The following is a 21,642-nucleotide window of genomic DNA, read 5'->3' on the forward strand; positions in this document are numbered from 1 at the left end:
TGAGTTCGAGCCCCACATCGGGTGTAGAGATTACTTGAAAAAAACAAAAACAAAAAACTGATAAACTCTTACAGGGAAAAAAAGAAGAGGGGTCAAACCACAGGATATCAGGTCTTTTCCAAGCTGTTTTCTGTTACTTACTCTAACAAGACAACGCAGATGTCTGAAACCGCCTTTCTTGTGAACCACACCACCGCCCAGGCCGTGTCCCTGACACGCTCTCCCTTCCTTCCTCAGTTAGCTCCTACTCTGGCCTCGGCTCTCGCGGCTCAGTCGTCTCTTCCCCAGGAAGCCTCTGCTGACCTCTGTGACTAGGTCACAGTCCCCTCATCACACACTCTCCACCTACGACCGCGGTACTCCAGTTTTGAAACCACACGGTAACGCGTGACAGGCAGCCTCCGAGACGCACCCCACCCCGTGAGCCTCACCTCTGGGGACTCACGCGCTTGGGAGGTCGCCAGCCACGGTGTCCCGGGGCCGGTATGTGGGACCAAGAGAATACAGCAGAAGCGCGGACACGTGATTTCCAAAGTCAGAATGTAAGAGACGTGCCACCTCTGCGTTGATCTCTTGGACCGTGCTCCCTGGAGGAGAGGCTTCATGGGGCAAGGAACCGAGGTCTCCCGCCAAGAGGCAGCCCCGACTTGCTGGTCGGGAGAAGGAACCACCCTGGGCAGAACCTCTGCCCCCTGGCAGCATACTGACCCACGGGACCAGGACGACCACCGCTCGGCTGAGCCGCACCTCTGTTCCCGAACACCCCCCGTAATCCCTCACCCACTGTGTGAGACGACGACCACTGGTTACCCGTCAGCTGCGAAATTTGGGTCCTATTTGTTACACAGCAGCAGATAACCAACACACAACCCCAAGTGTCCAAAAGACATCCGACCTGCCCTTCCTTCCATGCTGTCCTAACGGTCACCAGAAGCATCAGATTCTGACGTGAAGGGTAAAAAAGCATCCAACTCTCACAAATAGGTAACTGCTCTCCGAAGCTAGTTAGCCGGACTCCCGACGTGCCTTCCGTGAACTCAATTACGACCTCTGGACAGATCAACACAGAGGCCAAACCATACCTTTTGGTCCATTCTCCACGGCTTCTTCTGCAGCTTCTGGTTCGAGGTCCTTCTCGGAGCTGTCCGTGTGGGCTTTGGCCTGTCCGTTAACCGACGTCCTATCGCTCGCCACAGCTGTGTTCACCTTTGCCGGTGTAGGCAAAGCAGCTCCCCCAACCGCTACCTCCTGCTGCTTCTGGAGCGCCGCCTGCGAGTGGAGGAAGAGTGAAGATCCGCTGACTGGGCCAGCACACAACACGTGAGCCCTGGGGCAGACTGTGGCCTGTGTCTGGGTCCTACCAAAGCACTCCGCTCCAAGAAATTACTAATAGACTTCATCCACCGTATCCCATCTGCGATGAGTATTACAGACGTGACATTGGAGTAAAAGCTCAAAACGATCCAAATCATCATGGACAAAAACCTGCAACGGAAGGTCACGTTTGCGTGACCTGAGGATCGCTAGAAAAACTGACCAGGAAAAATTAAAATAGGGAGAAATAATCAACCCCAGATACAACCGAAGGTAAAGACTGAACACAGTATCATTTGTTCTTAAAACGGACAGAAGAAGATCTCGCTCAGATTCAGAAACCTACAATCTGAATCAGGAAAATTACACTGGGTAGAAATAAACGATCACGAAGAAAAACTCACAAAGGCAGAAACTATCATTGGTAAAAGCTCCCTTCCGGGCCTTCTCTCCCCTTCTCCCCACTGGTAAGCGCTACGACCAGCCTCACCTAGAACACTGCAGATGTGCTTTGCCTGTGCGTCAACATTATCCACTTGGACCTGTATAATAAACGCTCTTTTTCGTGTCTGGCTTCTTTTACTAAACGTTATTTCTGTAAGGTTCATCCACAGAGTCGTAAATAATTGTATTTTGTTTGCGCTGCTAGGACATTTCATTGTGAAATTACAAAACGCACTGTTTTACTGTCGGTGAGCCCTCGGGCATTTAAGTAACTTCAAACTAAAACAAGAGATCATAAGTGAGCGTATGTTTATGAAAGTAGAAAATAAAGCACGGGGGAAAAAGCGTCAGTAACCTCACGGTTCAGGACAGTGACGCAGTTTAGCGTCTCTGTATTTCCATTTAACGTGTCACCTGCAAACCGACTACTTCAACGAACAGCGACACTTTCTCAGGTGCTAACGCAGGCGAGTGATACACGGAAGACTTCAAAATACCTTCTTGCGAGGCCCGGATTCTCAGTCTTTCCCCATCAGTCTCCAGAAAGAGTACCAGCGTCCAGAAAAAGAGCATGCAACCAACCCAAGTGGGCAAACCCAGAACATTCAGTGAATGACAGGCAAGCAAAAGAAAGCATTTCTGTTGGTGATCAGCAGGCCCGGCTCACACGGTCGCTGTCCAGGAGGCCACGCTTGAATTCCTCCAGCAGAGCGAACCCCCTTGGGGATCCCACTGTCCCCCAACGGATTCTAACTATCACGTAGAACAGATCGTACCTCTTTCTTTACATCATCTCTCATCTGTACTTTGGGAAGTTTTAAAAGTTCAGGAAGGTATAGGAACAATTGCCCACGTAGCTACACCTCCACACGCACAGGTCTTAGCATTCTGTCACTTTGCTCGGTATTTATAAAGAAAATGAACACTTTGTGAGGGCTGAGGTTTCCTCTGATCCTTCCCCAACCCCTTTCCTTCTCCATTCCCAACGACATCCAATATGCTCGATCACTGTAATCCAAATTACGGATTCCAGTTCTTTCTGGTTCTCTTTCCAAGATTCTTGGTTTGCAGGTATCTTGATTTGCAAGATTCTTGACTGCAAGATCCTGTTCTCTTATTTGAACGACAGCAACCTCTAAACAGGACGGGGCGTGTGAGCCACCCTGCTGAAAAACCACCTCGAGGCCCGTCACAGAGGCAGGGACGGGGGTGGCAGGCTAAAATAAGACACGGGCTTTTGAGGATAGCAGAGAAACCCCTCGGAATTCCCACTTATTGTCTCGAATAAACTAGGTGAACGTGGTTTTCATCCTCTCACGAGCGACAAAAATCTGCCTTTTTCCTCTCGGTAACGCTGAAGACCCCAGGGAAGAGGTGCTTGAAGCGAGGAGTGAATTTTCAAAGAACTTAAAGAGGCTGGCAAGACGACGAGGAACGCAGAGCCACCACCGCGCCCCACGTTCTCCTCGCTCAGACTTTTGGACCGGCAAAGGTGCTTTAGGAGCGAAAACTCCATGAGCAAAGCCGGCCAGGCTAACTACAGAGGCAGTCACGCCTCGGCCCGGTGGGCAACGCGAGTGTCAGACCGGCCCTCTGCTGGAGGCACCGGACACTTTCACGTGGCAGCTCGCTCTGTGAGGGGAACGGGACAGGCACCGGGACTCCCGTCGCCTTCTTGCGGACGAGGGGAAAGGGCGGGAAACTCAGACGGCAGGTGACGCGTCTGATAGGCAACAAGACAACGGCAGAGCCGGACAGGATCCGAGTGTCATGTGAACCTCCCCCCCCCCCCCCCCCGACTGCCGCGCCTCTCCCCTCCCGCGTGGGGCAGGGAGCCGGAGGAGCACCGGCGGCCACGGCACCTGCCGCTGCCGGATCAGCCGACGGCCTCCGGGGACGGTCCTCCCGCGAGCGGCGGTCTGGGCCGCGACCCCCGCCTGCCAGGGCCGCCCTGGGAGCCTACGCCAGACGCACCTCGGAGACACCGCCCCCGCCCCGCCCCCCCGCCCCGGGCGGCGGGCGCACCTGCTGCTGGGCCAGCTGCGCCTGGTACAGCTGCTGCATGTACTGCTGGTAGTGCTGCTCCTGCAGCTGGCGCACCAGGAGCTGCTGCTGCTCCGAGCTGCCCGGGTACTGCTGCGCCGCGTACTGCCGGAACTGCGCGGCCGTCTGCGAGTTCAGCGCCGCCATGATCTGCTGCCTGCAAAACGCAGAGGACGCCGGCCGGTCGCACCACGGCCGCCGCGCCGCGCCGCGCCGCGCGGCCCCGCTCTCCGTCCCGGGCGGCCGACGCGGACCCGTCGGCCCGGGGCCCCGGGCCCAGAGGAAAGGTCTCGGGAAACCCGCTCGGCCTCGAGTCCGTCGGGAGGCTCTCCGAGGAAGAGCCGGCACGGACGCGGAGGGTACCACGCGCCGCCGCCGCGACGACGGCCCCCGCGGCCCCCGGCGCGCGCCCCTCGGCCCGAGCGTTCCCGCACGAGGCCGCCCGGCGTGCGCTCAGCACCCCGGCCGGGGCGAGGCCGAGAGGCGGGGTGCGGCGTGCGGGGACGTGCCCGAGATCACGCCGCCGGAGCGGCCGGGGCAGGGGTTCAAGTCCCGGCAGGCCTCTCGGACCCGACCGCTGTCAGAGGGGGACCGGCCTCTAGGCCAGAGGGGAGACACTGAACCGTGGGCCGCGGCTTCTCGACCTGAATAGAGGAGGAGCGGCGAGGGGCAGAAGAGTGACTAGAAGAGGACGCGAGGGGCCCTGGGACGTGGAAAGAAAGCCAGTGAAAACCTGAGGGTCTCTTGCATCTAATTTAAAGCCCGCCTCAGGGCGCCTGCGTGGCTCGGTCGGTTAAGTGGCCGACTTCGGCTCAGGCCGTTATCTCACGGTTCGTGGGTTCGAGCCCCGCGTCAGGCTCTGAGCTGTCAGCGCCGCTTCGATTCCGTGTCTCCCTCTCTCTCTACCCCTCCCCCGCTCGCACTCGGTCTCTCTCTCAAAAATAAACAAACATTAAAAAAAAAAAAATTTTAAGCCCGCCTTAAAGAAGAACACAGAAAACGGTATCCGGGCCCACCTGTTACTATAAATGTCTGTCGTGTTCTTCCAGACAGGCTCCACGTGCTTACCTCAGTTATGTGACCAACTCCACAAAGACCTCAACAGGCCAATGACAGATAAAGCAGAATGTCACAATGACACTGGGCCTGGCCGCCCCCAGAGGGGTGCACTCCTAGTCTCTCTCCAAAGCGGAACGAGGCCCGGGGTGGGTCGGGGACTAGCCCGACACCTTTCCGAGGAACTACCGAGAAATAACGAGACATCAGCGGACCCCCACGTTCTCTGCAAACCTTCCCCGACGTCTGCAGTGTTAAGCCCTTCCTGCCTGTACCCAGAGCTCCCTTTGCAATAGTCGGTCCCCTGGGAGACGGCTGCACTCACCGCCCCGAACAGGAAACGGTTTCGGGTCCCAAACCCCGTACTCAGAACGGCACCTGCCACGGGCTGCACCGCCCGGATTCTCTGTCCCGGGCCCGTGTCTCTGGGCCTCTCGGACTCTGGCCGCCTGGCGGATGCACGAACACCCAGAGAGGGCAAAGCAGACGCACAAGCGGGGAAGCAAGACAAGGTCACGGGGACCCAGAGACAGAGCGAGCGGACGGCGGGCACAGGTGGCTCACTTCTGCTGTTCCAGCCGCAGCCGCTCCTCCTCCAGCCGCCGCCGCTCTTCCTCCTCCCGCCGAAGCCGCTCCTCCTCCTCTCTCCTGCGCTTCTCCTCCTCCTTCTGCACTCGCTCTCGCTCCTCTTCTTCCCGCCGCCTTCGCTCCTCCTCCTCCTTCCTATGGGGGAGGACAGGGAGGACAGACACCGTGAGCACCGCACGAGGGCTCCCGCTTCAAAATAACCGAGGCCATCTTTCCCAGTGACCACAGACTCAGCCCCGAGAGGACGCGGTGGTCTTCTCACACTGCGAAACGTGCGCGCTCCGCCAGGAGCCATCTCCCCTCCGGAGCCCACGTCACCGCACGCAGGACCACGGCAGGGACATCGGCCACCGGGCAGCACAGAGAGGTGTCCGTCGGGAAGACACCACTGCAATCACTACCATACGCCCACAGCCCGAAGGTTTCCCGGCCCGGCGCTCTCGACACCAGGACAGAAGTGAACATTGCCCCTCCAGTGCCACGGAGCCACAAAACTACGAGTCGCGGCCGAACGTACTGATGTTTGCTTGTGTAATGCGAAGAGCAGGCAAATACAAAAGACGCCTTCCTGGGTCCGTTACCATCTGCGCAGAGAAGACGGCACTGACAGCAAAGCGGGGACAGCGCTCTGGCCTGTGCTTTACGTGTTGCTAATGAAAAACATTTCTAGGGCACAGATCTGTAGGTTACTTCTGAGTTTAAAAAATATCAAAGCTTTCAGACGCCCACTGGCTTAGTCGGTAGAGCATGAGACTCTTAATCTCAGGGTTGTGAGTTCAAGGCCCACGTTGCGGTGGAGCCTACTTAAAATTAAAATAAGGGGCGCCTGGGTGGCTCAGCTGGTTAAGTGTCTGACTTCAACTCAGGTCACGATCTCACGGTTCATGAGTTCAAGCCCCGCGATGGGCTCTGTGCTGACAGCTCGGAGCCTGGAGCCTGCTTCGGATTCTGTGTCTCCTCCCTCTCTCTGCCCCTCCCTCCTTCACGCTCTGCGTGTGTGTGTCTCTCTCTCTCAAAAATTAACAAACACGTAAAAAAATTTATTTTAAAAAATAAGTTACAAAGCTTTGAACGTAAAAGAGAAAAAGAACAGCAGGAAATGCAGGCGCCGCCCCATCCAGCTCTCGCCCTCCCCTGGTGCCTCTCTGGCTACGCGCGGTGTGGACAGCAGGGTGGCTGAGGACGGGACACAGAAGTCCTCTGAGGATCTGAGAAGACGCCACTTCTTGGTCTTACCATGACAACTGCTTGGGTCACCCCGCTTTTCTCCCAAAACTCCTAAAATTGATTAACAACACATCCGAGCCACAGCCAAGACTCAAAATATAGCGATAACATGACCTACTTGTAACCAGTCACAGCTGGCAGGGGGTAAGATGTTCCAAGGCCAGAGCGAGACTTCTGGACTGAGGAACTCTAGTCTTAAATGCTTTCAAGGAGTGCTAGATGAACTTGATCTCATGACAGAACTACAGTTTTAAAAAGAAAAATACAGGGCGCCTAGGTGGCTCAGTTGGTTAAACTTCCAACTTCAGCTCAGGTCATGATCTTGAAGTTCAAGAGTTCCAGCCCCACCTTGGGCTCTGTGCCAACAGCCCGGAGCCCGGAGCCTGCTTCGGATTCTGTGTCTCCCTCTCTCTCTGCCCCTCCCCCGCTTGCACACGCTCTCTTAAGAATAAACAAACATGTGGGGCGCCTGGGTGGCTCAGTCGGTTGAGCATCTGACTTCAGCTCAGGTCATGATCTCACAGTTTGTGAGCTGGCGCCCCACATCGGGCTTGCTGCTGTCAGCACAGAACCCGCTTGGGATCCTCTGTCCCCCTTTCTCTCTGTCCCTCCCTGGCTTGCGCGTGCTCTCTCAAAAATAAACAAACATTTAAAAATAAATATCTAAATAAGTAAACAAGTAAATAAATAAATACGCAAATGAACGAACGTTTTTTAAAAAATCAAAACTTGTCCTTTGGATAAAAACAATCTTCTTTTGGATAAGTGCCTTCTGAAAACGTCCGAAACGATTTCCTATCATCTTACACAGGAACGGACTGCACCTAGGGCTGTCCTTTGATGAGCCGGTGGTTACAACCACAGACACAAGGGCTGTCTACGTCCTTGTGCTGTGACGGAGAAGTTCACCTTCACGTTAAGTGGCCCTGACAGCTATCCTTCTCTAGTGTTTGTGCCTGTTTTCCATGGTTTCTGTCTTCTTCCTATCAGGTTGTTTTCTCTTCTGTTGTTTCCAATTCAGGTTAAGGTAGAACACCAGAGAACCAACGGTTTCCAAAGTAAATATAATCTGAGGAAAAACTGGTTTTATGGGGTCACTTTCATTACCCAGAAATTTTAGATAATCAAAGTCATCGGAAGTATACTCTGTAGATAAACGCGTTCACTGCAATGCTGCTGGACTCACAACCACGACAGAAAACCCCATAAACCTAAACAGCGTATTCAGCAACTCCCCCTCCAACTTCTGCAAATACCTAACAGGCCATCTGGGAGCCAGAGCCAATACGAATGTCTCCATAAGGCCGACCGAGTAGCACGGGTGACAGCCGTGCTACGGAGCAGAGTGTTCTAGAAGCTCGAGGGAAAAGGCAGCAAAGGGTGAGTCGGACCAGGGGCGCAGGGTGGGGACGGTGGCCCAGGTTACGGGGGAGCTCGCTCAAAACAGCGTGACCAGGAGGAGGAACGCCGCCATGACCGGGAGGAGGTGTCTGCGGAAGGGACAGCCAGGCGAGAGTGGCAGCCCAGCCCCCAAACTCCCAGGACAATCGGCCGCTCCCACCAGCGGGGCTGGACGACTGCCCTAAGGAGTGGGCACCCGTTGGAGGACAGACCCCACACGCAGCAGCAGCGTCGGGCCGGGCTGCACCAGGAGGACACGCGCCGTGCCCTCGAACCTCACCTTTTCTTTTCTTGCTCCTCCTTCTCGATTTTGTGGGACGCGACGTACGTGGAGAAGAGATGGCAACACCTGTTCAGGAGCTCGACAAACTCTACCATGGCGTCCTCTTTAGAGGTATTTCCCAGGGCCGCCCACTCTCTCCTGGAGGGAAAGCGGGACGGGTCACCTCCTCGCCACAGAGCGGGAACGTGCCTTCACATAAGCCTACGCGCGAGCAATTCGCAATCAGAACTAAATCGGAGAGGGACCCTAGCATAAGGCAAAGGCTCAAGTCCTCAGTTTCAACGAGCAAGTGGGGTTGACTGAACGAGCTAGGCCACGCGCGGCCCAAACTCACAGCCGTAACCGCAGCCTGAACGCCCTGCGGGTCTTTTCCACGCTAGCAAAGGGGTATTGAAGAGTCCCTCTCCTCCTGTCACCGCATTTTAGTCGTAACTGAACGCGCTCCACGGTGCATTCTTTTTCTGCCACAACTCTGTGCGCGTCCCACAAGGACATGGCTTACTGTATACTTTATGTGGCTGCTTTTCGTGTTATTTGGGGAGGATCAACTTTAGCTGCGCTTATGTTCATAATCAGAGGAGTAAACTTCTTCCACATTATTTATGCAAACACATCTCCACGCCAAACACACACACACGTGAAGATTCCAGAAGCTGCGAGCAGAAATGTCAGTTTCAGTCTGACTCTAAGCTAAGGAGCCCGCTGTTTACATCTTAACCAACTGGCTCTCCACTCGACTCAACATTACTGTCGCTAAATCCGTTATACAACAAAACATCGTTACCTCCTGTCATTCCCCAACACATCAAAGAATCCAACCTCAGGACAAGTGTCTGGATTATATGGACCCATAAGAACCTGCTTATGCAGTGCCACAAGCTTCAGTTTTTCTTCGTAAGTTGGATGAAAGGCTTTGCCATCTTTTTCTGCAAGAAAAAGAAACACAAAAACAATCAGAATTGGCAAAAAAAAAAAAAGTACTTTTGGTATCCGACGACGCCGTTTCGCTCTCTAAGGTAGTTACAAACTAGCTGCGATAGATACAGATCTTACAGTGAGAGTTTTATTTCATATACTGAATTTTAATAGAGTCTAAGGCAGAAACCCTTTATGTGGAGTTGTTTGTTTTTTAATGAAGCCAAGCATCAATATCTATGTTAAAACTTCTACAGAAGAAACCAATCTGTCAAGCTAACAGGCACACACAAACTGTACCACCTGACATCTTTTACACATATTAAAACTTGTGCAACAATCATTTTTATAGTTATTTAACTTCATTTCAGAGAGAGAGCATGGGAGCAGGGGAGAGGGGCAGGGGTGGGGGAGGAGAGGGAGAGACGGGGAGAGAGAGAGAGAAAGAGAGAGAAAGAGAGAGGGAGAGGGGGAGGGAGAGGGGGAGGGAGAGGGGAGGGAGAGGAAGAGAGGGAGGGAGAAAGAGAGAATGAATGAATTCCAAGCAAGCTCCATACTCAGTGTCGAGCCCAATGTGGGGCTTGATCCCACAACCCAGGATCACCCCCTGAGCCGAAATCAGGAGTTCGACACTCGGGGAGCCCAGGTGGCTCAATCGGTTAAGCGTCCAACTCTTGGTTTCGGCTCAAGTCATGATCTCATGGTTCACGGGTTCCAGCCCTTCATCAGGCTCCACCCTGCGAAGCCTCTTTGGGATCCTCTGCTTCTCCCCCTCATCCTGCGCACTCTTCCTCTTTCCCTCTCTCTTTAAATAAAGAAAATTTTTAAAAATTAAAAAAAGTAGGGGCGCCTGGGTGGCGCAGTCGGTTAAGCGTCCAACTTCAGCCAGGTCACGATCTCGCGGTCCGTGAGTTCGAGCCCCGCGTCAGGCTCTGGGCCAATGGCTCGGAGCCTGGAGCCTGTTTCCGATTCTGTGTCTCCCTCTCTCTCTGCCCCTCCCCCGTTCATGCTCTGTCTCTCTCTGTCCCAAAAAAAAAAAAAAAAAAAAAAAAAAAAAGACGTTGAAAAAAAAAAAAAAGTAGTATGCATTGCCTACAAATTTTATCCTGATACATAGTCGTCACTAAAATAAAATCACTGATGGGAAAAGAATGTGGGTTAAAGCTTATTAACAGGAAACTCAGCAGAAAAAAAAACCAAACAGACAGAAGCGGCCAATAAGCATCCCAACATATTCAATCAACTAGTCACGAAAATGGCAATCAAAACCATACCAAACCATAACCAAAACTTGTGCCGTGATATGGTCAAAAAAAGTTAGGTAACATCAAGAGCTGGTAAGACCGGGACAAAGAGGCACCCATGCTCCCGATCCCGGATGACGCTGTTAAGTATACACTGTTACCTTGGAAGGTAACAGTTATGTTAGAAGTTTTCTTGGAAGACAAGTTAGCGATAGATTCCAAAATCATAAAGGTGCACACCCTGCCATCCAGTCCTTCCAATTCTCGTTCCCTCCCCTCCATACTGTCCCGAATACGGACAGAGGCACGTGCAGGGATATTCGCTGCCGCTGTGTGCTTGCCATCCGAAACAATCTAAAAGTTCTTCGAGAAAGAAACAGCTAAATAATGTAACATATTTGGACTGTGGCATATGTGACTTATAGGAAGTAGTAAGTGAAAAACGCAAGCGGCAGAAGATGACACGCAGAGCACAAAACACGCTTCATCAATCCCAAGCACTCCCCCAACCACACACCTGAACATCTCTAAAATCAGATTTGGTTTTACCAGCTGCCATTTTAAAGTTACAAATAAGCAGGTTTTCTTTCTTAATAGTATGTAAGATATTAGGGAGTCTTAAAGCTTTTAAAAACGGGGCGCCTGGGTAGCTCCGTACACTGGGAGCGTACACGACTCCGGATTTTGGCGGAGGTCATGGTTTCAGAGTGGAGTTCGAGCCCATCGGGCTCCGTGCTGATAGCGCAAAGCCCGCTTGGAATCCTGTCTCCTTCTCTTTCTCTGTCTGCTCCTCCCACGTGCACGTACTCGCGCGCTCTCTCAAAAATAAACTTTTAAAAAACAGGAAAAAAAAAAGGATCTTAGAGTTGACACAATACAGCATGTAAACACACCCACATACATATTCTACAGGTACGTTTACATGAATGTAAATGCAAATTAAAAAAATCCAGGAGTCACATCATACCAAAGGAAACCGAAGGAGTCTCACGGAGAATTTAAGCCTTACTTGTCATTGTAATCTTTCAAAGGGAAATGTGCGGAAGAGTAAGCTGAACTGTTAAGACGAGTTTCTTTTTTTTTTTTAATTTTTTTTTAATGTTTATTTATTTTTGAGAGAGAGAGAGAGAGAGAGAGAGAGAAAACATGAGCTGGGGAGGGGCAGAGAGAGGGAGACACAGAATCCCAACCAGGCTCCAGGCTCTGAGCTGTCAGCACAGAGCTCGACGTGGGGCTCGAACTCACGAACCGTGAGATCCTGACCTGAGCCGAAGTCAGACACTTAACCGACTGAGCCACCCAAGAGCCCCAGAGAACTTTTACATACTTCTATGTACCTGCACTTTTTTTTCCAGCAAGAACAAACTCATGCGGTATTTGGGAAAAAAATATTAAGAAAAGACACTGGGACACTGATCTTATTTATTTAATACAAATCGAAACAACTCAAGCAACCTGTGGACCTGCCATCTGTCTTTGCTACTGAGCAAACAGTATCACTAGACAATTAGCACCAAGGAGGAACTTCCTCTAAAGCTTTTTGGACAGGATTATCAGAGTTATTTATTTACTAAGTAAGAGGCAATTCCCACTTCAAAATCTCTTAGAATGTTATTTCAGGGAGCCCGGGGGTCTCAGTCAGTTAGGCATCTGACTCTTGGTTTTGGCTCAAGTCGTGATCTCACGATTCATTGGTTCAAGCCCTGGTCAGGCTCTGTGCTGACGGTGCGGAGCCTGCTTGGAATTCTCTCATATTCTCTCTCTCTCTCTCTCTCTGCTCCTCCGCCACTTGCGTATGTGCTCTCTCTCTCTCACTCTCAAAATAAATAAAAATAAACCTAAAAAAAGAAGAAGAAGGTGTTTTGGGTTTTTTTCTTAAATATTTTTTAAAAATGTTTATTTTTGACAGAGAGAGAGAGAGAGAGAGACAGCACTAGTGGGGGAGGGGCAGAGAGAGAAGGAGACACAGAATCCGAAGCAGGCTCCAGGCTCCGAGCTGTCAGCACAGAGGCCGACAAGGGGCTCGAACTCATAGACTGCGAGACCGTGACCTGAGCCGAAGTCGGATGCTCAACCGACTGAGCCACCCAGGCGCCCCATGTTTTGTTTTTTAAAGCCAAAAAGAACTACTCTAAGGATACCATCTTGAGCCTTATAAAAAGAAATTACGTGCTGGTGACTCAAGGTGAAGTGAGCCTAAGAAACAGCAGGGGTGGAGCACAGGAGGTACAAGTCCTTGCTTTGTTCAGTCAGGATTCCTGGGGTTTGTCGCTTTCTCCTTCAGGGAAAAAAAAAAAAAGCCTGAATTGTATGGAAGTGGTTGCTTTGACCTAAATAAATGTAAATAAAGATAAAATCAGATGGAAACTTTATCCACTAGAAGACCAAACACTTTCCCGATTAGTCATGTAATATAGCAATTTTCAAACCTACACACACACACACACACACACACACACACACACACACATTCCTACTTGCTGCAGGGAGAGGATTTGACACCAACAGTCTAGTAGATATCAACACAATTTTTCTAGCCTATGACTACTACAGTTATTTCAGTGGAGGGAGGGTCCATTTCTTACTAGGTAATGAATTTACTCCTTTATTTCAAAGACCTAGCCCTGCAAACTAGGAGCAGGGGAAGAAGGGAGAGGGTAGGCAAACAATGAAACCGTGACAATTAATTACCAAGTTGTCAGCCTAACCTCCCGCCCTAAAAAGTGACTCATCCACAGGCAGGGTGAGTTTCCAGATTTCTGAATGTCGTTTTAACATCTGCCCTTTTTACTGCCTGGCTCAGCTGGAGCAGCATGGGACTCGTGACGTCTGGTCTGTGAGTTTGAGCCCCAGGCTGGGTGTAGAGATTACTTAAAAATAAAATCTCACAGGGGTTTCTGGGGGGCTCAGTCGGTTAAGCGTCCGACTTCAGCTCGGGTCATGATCTCACGGTTCATGGGTTCGAGACCCACATCGGGCTCTGTGCGGACACCTCGGAGCCTGGAGTCTGCTTCGGATTCTCTCTCTCTGCCCCTTCCCTGCTTGCACTCTGTCTGTCTCTCTCTCTCAAAAATAAATAAAATGTAAAAAAATAAATAAATAAAATCTCACACACAAAAAAATAAAGAAAGAAGAATACATTTTCAGTGTTAGCTCTGGCCCAGCGTCAAATTAATCTGTTCACCACCATGAACCCGAGCACTCAGCACCACGCTTGGTTCATGGGTACCACCTAACCCATGCCCAACTAAAGAACAAATTAACTTCACAGGTCAATTTCTGTGAGAATTAGCAAAACGGTACATTCGTTCTCATCAACTGTACTGGCATTTCCACAGAATCATACGCACACTTGTTCAAGAACTGTTCTATCGTCTTTCGTTAAATTCTACTATGGGATCTTCACATTAATCAGCATCATCCAAGCTGGGGACCAGATGTGTCTGAACCAAAAACAAGCACGACAAGACAAAGAAAAGGAAACGCATCGAAACGTCATCTTTCCGAAAGATCGGCTTACAGAGTTTTCTTTAGTCATTTTTTATATTCCCAAATTTTCTTCGATACGCATAAAGTACTTTCATATCAAATACATATACGCTTTTTTCTTTTTTAACGAATATTTGTAAAAAGTCAAGACAACTCATCTTTCAGCCTTTGGGACAAGGTTAACAGATCCATTATCCTCCCTGGAGGAAGAGACACAACCCAGGAGGATGAGCAAATCCCACCCTCGGTACAGACAGCCCACACGGTGCTCGTGTTCTCGACGCAGGATGTGTTTTGTTCGGTTTTCCAAGTCAGATGAGAATAATTTTTTCTCAATTACTTACGGTTCCACAGGCATTAAATACGCTTAATAGGGAAGTTGTAACTGCCATTAACTACACAGAAAAAGCCTTGATGAAACTCAAAAATCTTTCACCAGGACCACATTCCTAAAGGGAAGTTCTAGTTCAGTGCTGCCGGAAAGGAATACAGACTGGCATCACCCTAGGTTCCTGCAGTCACACGGTTAATTGTTACCAAGTTATACTCTGTTTTCTACGGCAACCAAAAAACAAACGTGAAGTACGCTTAGAAAGAAACGGCAGGGCTATTTTTCAGGTACAACCGCATAAAGACACAGCCACAAGCAGACAATGACTACCATCACCAAAGGGAAGCGTGACTGCAAAGCTAGTCATTCTTTTTTTTTTTTTTTTTTTAACGTTTATTATTGAGAGACAGAGCGAGACAGAGCATGAGCATGGGAGGGGCACAGAGAGAGGGAGACACAGAATCCGAAGCAGGCTCCAGGCTCCGAGCCGTCAGCACAGAGCCCGATGCGGGGCTCGAACTCACAAACCAGGAGATAGGACCTGAGCCGAAGTTGGATGCCTAAATGACTGAGCCACACAGGCGCCCCGCAAAGCTAGTCATTCTTAACTGACTGGACTGAAAGGGATCACCTGTTGGCATCTGTCCAGCAACAACGATTTTTAAAAAGTTCATTTTCTATAAAACCGAAGACTGATAAAAGGTTACAAATCAGTTTTACCTAAAGGAGACAGACTAAAGCGGGGAATGGCAAACTGGATCGATCATGCCCACTGCTGTCTTTATAAGTCCTGGGAGTTAAGAATGGCTTTTGTAAAGTTTTCTTGTTTAAAGTAAGCGTTATGCCCAACATGGGGCTTCAACTCATGACCCTGAGCTCAAGAGTCACATCTCTACCGAATGAGCCGGCCAGGTGCCCCTGGCTTTTACGGTTTTCAAGGGCTATAAAGCAACAACAAAAAAGCAAAAATGGAAAAACAAAAACAAAGAATATAAATGAACACAGACCATACAGACCATATGTAGCCATCAGAGACTAAAATACTATCCAGCCCTTTATTTTTTTTGATGTTTATTTATTGACAGAAATAGACAGACAGAATGTGAGCAGGGGAGGGGCAGACAGAGAAGGAGACACAGAATCCGAAGCAGGCTGCAGACTCTGAGCTGTCAGCAGAGCCCACAAACCGCGAGATCATAACCTGAGCCAAAGTCAGACGCTTAACCGACTGAGCCACCCGGGCGCCCCCTATCTGGCCCTTTTATAGGGAAAGTTTGCCGGCTCCTGACTAGAGGAAGAAGTAAACTCAGAAGCCAAATGACTTCCAGGTATTCAAAAAAAAATGCCAGTATAATTAAAAGGATAGAGAAAGTATTTACAAACTTCCAGCTAACCATGATGGATTAAACACACAACATTAGCTCTGATCCTCAATGAAAAACCTCCACGCAAACAAATAAGGGAGGCAATTTAGAGAACGCTGGGAAGGTTCAGGAACCCGGGTTCCTGAGGCTCCAGGTTCATAAGAAGCTGGAGTCTAGATGGAAAAAGTAATGCTTCTTAGGGGTACTAAGAAGGAGGCATCCCTCCCTCCCACTGTGTTCGACAACCCCAAGCAGGCAGGCGGCTACCCGGCCCCTACTTCAGCAGAGGGCTGACGTTTACTGGAGAACCCGAATCACACGTGCTCCAGATGGGGGAGCACCAGGCTGGGAGTGAAATGCAGGACTAAAAACCAAGCAACGAGTTGCCCTCATCAACCCTCATCAACGGTAAACAACTTCCCCCCACCCTCCCTTCTCCGGCCTACTTCCTGAATGCTGACAACTAAGTTCCTACAACCCAGGAAGCAGCCAGGAGTATCTGCGGGAAAAACTGGCCCCAAAGATAAAACCTACAATTACTGGGGCGCCTGGGTGGCTCAGTCGGTTAAGCGTCCGACTTTGGCTCAGGTCACGATCTCGCAGTCCGTGGGTTCGAGCCCCGCGTCGGGCTCTGTGCTGACAGCTCAGAGCCTGGAGCCTGTTTCAGATTCTGTGTCTCCCTCTTTCTCTGACCCTCCCCTGTTCATGCTCTCTCTCTGTCTCAAAAATAAATAAATGTTAAAAAATTAAAAAAAACAAAAAACCTACAATTACTAATTCGAAAGGTACTGATGGTTTGAGGGTTCCCCTATGAAACCTCTGCTTCATCACCCTACAATTAAGGCTGCTACTCAAGGCTACAGTAACTGTTCGGTCCCTTACCCTCCAACAGGAATGAATACTTGACGATCACCATATATTTGAGAATGCTTCCAACACGGGAACACCCACACCCCCCACACCTAAACTTTTTTTTTTTTTTTTTTAACATTTATTTATTATTGAGAGACAGAAGGCGACAGAGCATGAGCAGGGGAGGGGCAGAGAGAGAGGGAGACACTGAATCCGAAGCAGGCTCCGGGCTCCAAGCTGTCGGCACAGAGCCTGACGCGGGGCTCGAACTCACAGACTGCGAGATTGTGACCTGAGCCGAAGTCAGACGCTTAACCGACCAAGCCACCCAGGCTTACACTTAATATCCTTCAACTTTCAATATTACTTCAACTTATACTTAATATCCTCAGAGACAGAAGCTAATGTGTCCATTAAGCAAAACGAAGGACGAGAAAGAAAGACAATTTAGGGAATAAAAACTCTTAGAAATGGAAAATGTAAAAACAAACTAAAAAAAAAAATCTTCTGGGGCGCCTGGGTGGCTCAGTCAGTTGGGCATCCGACTTTGGCTCAGGTCATGATTTCGCAGTTGATGACTTCAAGCCTGGCCTGGCTCTGTACTCACAGCTCAGAACCTGGAGTCTACTTCGGATTCTATGTCTCCTCTCTCTGCCCCCCCCCTCTAAAACAAACATTAAAAAAGTATTTTTAAATACTTCATTGGCTAGAAAATGGAGTTGAGAATATCTCCTAAAAGACAGAGATGGAAAAGATAAGAGAATTAGAAGTTCAATTCAGAAGATCCAATATCTTTTTTTTTTTTAGCGTTTATTTTTGAGAGAGAGACAGCACAAGCAGGGGAGGGGCAGAGAGAGAGAGGAAGATACAGAATTGGAAGCAGGCTCCAGCCTCTGAGCTGTCAGCACAGAGCCTGACATGAGGCCCGAACCCACAAACTGTGAGATCATGACCTCAGCCAAAGTCGGATGCTCAACTGACTGAGCCACCCAGGTGCCCCAGAAGTTCCAGTAACTTAGTATTAACATTATCATAGAGTGAAATCAGAGAAAAAAGGGTGGAAATTATCATGAAATAATATAAGAAAATTTCCCAGAAATGAAGGATGCAGCTTGAGACTAGGATGACTATCAAATATTGAACATAATCATTCAAAAAATAAACAGAAAGGAGATAAACAGAAATTCTCAAATGCTAAAGACAGAAAATTCTCAAACTTGTAGGAAGAGAAACAGGTCACAACACAGGATCAGGAATAAGAAAGACTTATAGACATCTTTAGAGCTGGAATACTGAAAGCTAGATCACAATGGAATTATACCTTGAAATCCTGGGAAGGGACTCATTTTGAACTCTTGACCCCCAGCACTGTAAAATAGGGGTTGTTTTAAGCCACTGAATTTGTGGTAATTTGTTTCAGCAGTAATAGGACACTAACACAATACACAAAACATATTTTCCCAAGCAATGAAAAATAGAAGTGGCTTCTAGACTATGTTCTTATTAAATTCATAAAGGGGCGCCTGGGTGGCTCAGTCGGTTAGGGATCCGACTCTTGTCTTCAGCTCAGGTCATGATCTCACGGATTGTGGGATCGAGCCCCAGGCTATCAGTGCAGACCCTATCTGGGATTCTTTCTCTGCCCTTCCCCCGCTCTTGCTCACCTCACACACTCTCTCTCAAAATAAACTTAAAAAAAAACTCACAAGTATTTACAGTTCTAATAGGACAACATAATCTGATAATAGTGTCATATTAAAAAATGCACACATATTTAACAGTTCTAATACAACAACATAATTGGTAACAGTCCTGGAGTCAGTTACCAAGCCCAAAGCTCTGAAAAATTAAGTCCCTTCCACCTGAAATTAATTATACAAAAGGTTATTAGTCTCACACATCGACTGCAAAACAGGTTTATACACAGAAATCCTATTTTTCTCTTTTCTTTGGAGGTAAAGGTGGAGTGATGTAACAAACTATTTCAATGTCCCTTCTGGCCTTTATCTGTGAAATGAAACCATACAATCTATGAGCCGGAAAGGATAGTAACGATCAGCGACTGAATCTCGCAACCAAAGCTCAGACCCCCTGTACATTTCCACATGGCCCACAACAACGTGTCTCTGGATACACAACATAATAAAGATGTAAACAGCAGCACAGCAGTAAACCTGAAGTGTGAGAGAAGGAGAAGCGGTGGAGGTTACAGCTTAAACTAATGTGAACTAGAAACTATTTCACTAAGTCTCGTGGTCACCGCAAAGAAAAAACCTGTAGCAGATCCACCAACGATTAAGAAAGGGGACTCAAAGCATATCCCCCCTAGCAACTGCCACCTTACGCCTGAGCAGGTGCAGGTGATGGGAACTCCCTGTCCCAGGCACGCGATTCCATCTCTGCGGGGCTGTGGTTTTTAGTTCTTTACTCTGAGTCAGTAATCTCTCACACTTCTTTTTTTGTTTTATTTATTTGTTTATTTTGAGAGAGAGAGAGCGAGCAAGTGTGTGCAACCAGGGGGCGGCAGAGAAAGGAAAAGAGAGAGAATCTCAAGCAGGCTCCGTGCTGTCAGTGCAGAGCCTGACATGGGGCTCGATCTCACAAATCATGAGATCATGACCTGAGCTGAGATCGAGCAGGAAGCTTAACTGACTGAGCCACCCAGGCGTCTCGATCTCTCAAATTTCTATCCACAGGGTCTATTTCCAGCTCTCGGCATTAAAGAAAACACATTTCACAGGTAAGACCTCAAAAAAGCCACAAAATACCCATCGTGTTTGCCCGGAGTTCTCTATGCTCTAGGCGTAGCTAATTCCCTCACACTTGCTGAAGATCTACATTTTATATCCCAGCTCTGTTAAGTATACAATAGGGACAAATTATTTAACCTTTCTGAGCCTCAGTATTGTCGCCTATAAAATGGAGATGACTTCTCCATAGGGTTCTTGTGAGGGTTACAAACAACATGTTCCAATGTGCTGGTGGAGTGCCCACAAAGCACACACTGACAGCGGCCATTATGCTAACGATGTCCCACACCTGGACAAGTAGCTCTCTTCTGAAAGACTCGATTTGTCTTTAACCCTAAAGGATGCTGTCTCAAACAAAAAGCATTACCCAGGGATGGTCGTATCTGCACAGAAGAGAGCAGCATGTCTCTCTCTTCCCTCACCCTAGATACTGTATTTCCATCAAACCAGCCCGAGATCAGAATAATGTGCTGGTTGGGGGGGGGGGGGGGGGGGCAGAGAGAGAGGGAGACACAGAAGCCGAAGCAGGCTCCAGGCTCTGAGCTGCCAGCACAGAGCCCGATGCGGGGCTCCAGCCCACAAACCAGGAGATCATGACCTGAGCCAAGTCGGATGCTTAACCGACTGAGTTCCCCAGGTGCCCCACAACAAACCTCTGAATAAAGGAAGACACAGGGTTTACAAAACTGAGTGGCAGGATAAGAAAAAGCACCCTAGACGGTGCTGACTCCAGAGCTCAACTTGGTAAATATTAAGCCACAGTAGCTCCCATGTAGCAAACAGATAAAAGCACAGTAGCCCTCCCTTATCCGTGGGGTGCACAATCCAAGACCCTGTGGATGACTGAAACCACGGAGAGGACCGAACCCTATATACAGAATGCTTTTTCCTATACATATACATCCACGATAAAACTAAATTTATCAAATTAGGCACAGTAACAGAACAAGAGAACAAGAATAATAAGATAAAACAATTCTAACCATACACTGTAACAAAAGTGATGTGGACGTGGCCTCACTGGCCCCTACTCACCCTTGTGATGACGGGAGATGACAAAACACGCACGCGACGAATGAGGTGACGAACGAGGTGATGTGGGGTAAACGACGCAGGAGCTGGGACGCGGCATCAAGGCTACCGCGACCTTCTGACGCGGTGTCAGGAAGATCACCAGCTTCCGGACCCCAGCTGACCACCGTGGGGGGTGAAACCAGCGGTGAGGGGAGCTACTGCAGACACTATCTCCTCTTGGGGGCGGTTTCCAGAGTGGGCGCCTTGTGGAAGTTCATCACCACACACTTATGAGCTGTGTACTTTCCTGAAGGTGTATTAAATGAAGGGGAGGCCTCCCGGGGAATGTCAAAGTAACTCACGTGAAACACACACGTACACATATCCCTGAACCTGTCTTCAGGTGAAAATTTCAGTTCAGCTCAAATGTAACATGAGCTAGCCAGTAAGAAAATCAGACGCGTGAAAGGTATTACTATTCTCAGCGCCTATCGTTCCTTTCTTACGACGGTCTCGTAGGTCTGTATATTCTCTTACACTATTACACCCTTGTATCTAAAGGTGAAGACGGTAAAGAAAGCAGGAAAATATAAATTCAAAATTTAATGATGTTGGATAGTAAGAATTCAATTTCAAATTATCTGGGGCTAGACCACTCAAGTCCAGGAGGCACACACTAATTACACAGGCTACCAAAGAATGAACGACAGCTGCACATCACTGTAAAATCTTGATGGGGCCATTCATACAAATGGTGGGAAATGCCTGTGCTTAAAGATGACAAAACGAATGGAACCATCTCAGCATGTCCACGTGACTGCCTCTCTGAGACCCGTAACATAACTGAGCGTATGACCAAGTCTAATCAACAGCAATGCTAGTGGAAACGCATCAACAATTCCATAAAGACACTGAGTCCAAGACTTACATACCATACCCTCAAAAATACTCCTGTCGGGGCGCCTGGGTGGCTCAGTCGGTTGAGCGCCGACTTCGGCTCAGGTCACGATCTCGCGGTCCGTGAGTTCGAGCCCCGCATCGGGCCCCTGTGCTGACAGCTCAGAGCCCGGAGCCTGTTTCAGATTCTGTGTCTCCCTCTCTCTGACCCTCCCCCATTCATGCTCTGTCTCTCTCTGTCTCAAAAATGAATAAAAACGTTAAAAAAGGGGCGCCTGGGTGGCGCAGTCGGTTAAGCGTCCGACTTCAGCCAGGTCACGATCTCGCGGTCCGTGAGTTCGAGCCCCGCGTCAGGCTCTGGGCTGATGGCTCGGAGCCTGGAGCCTGTTTCCGATTCTGTGTCTCCCTCTCTCTCTGCCCCTCCCCCGTT

General features: G+C 49.4%; 1 protein-coding gene across 2 annotated transcripts in view; it reads right to left on the bottom strand.

Annotated features, from left to right (window-relative positions):
- Positions 1-21,642, bottom strand: part of ACBD3 (acyl-CoA binding domain containing 3) — a 33,579-nt gene that overhangs the window by 7,102 nt on the left and 4,835 nt on the right. The window contains exons 1-6 of one of the 2 annotated variants that reach the window (XM_058702289.1): positions 20,337-20,840; positions 9,141-9,282; positions 8,354-8,494; positions 5,422-5,580; positions 3,784-3,958; positions 1,083-1,269 (exon numbers count right to left, since the gene is read on the bottom strand). In XM_058702289.1, coding sequence (XP_058558272.1) covers positions 1,083-1,269; positions 3,784-3,958; positions 5,422-5,580; positions 8,354-8,494; positions 9,141-9,282; positions 20,337-20,433 — 901 coding nt within the window. In that variant the 5' untranslated portion in view covers positions 20,434-20,840. Of the gene's footprint in view, positions 1-1,082; positions 1,270-3,783; positions 3,959-5,421; positions 5,581-8,353; positions 8,495-9,140; positions 9,283-20,336; positions 20,841-21,642 lie in introns of those variants that run through there. The other variant, XM_058702288.1, reaches the window with a different exon arrangement.

Source organism: Neofelis nebulosa, chromosome 15 (genome assembly GCF_028018385.1).
Source record: "Neofelis nebulosa isolate mNeoNeb1 chromosome 15, mNeoNeb1.pri, whole genome shotgun sequence".
Classification (NCBI taxonomy): domain Eukaryota; kingdom Metazoa; phylum Chordata; class Mammalia; order Carnivora; family Felidae; genus Neofelis; species Neofelis nebulosa.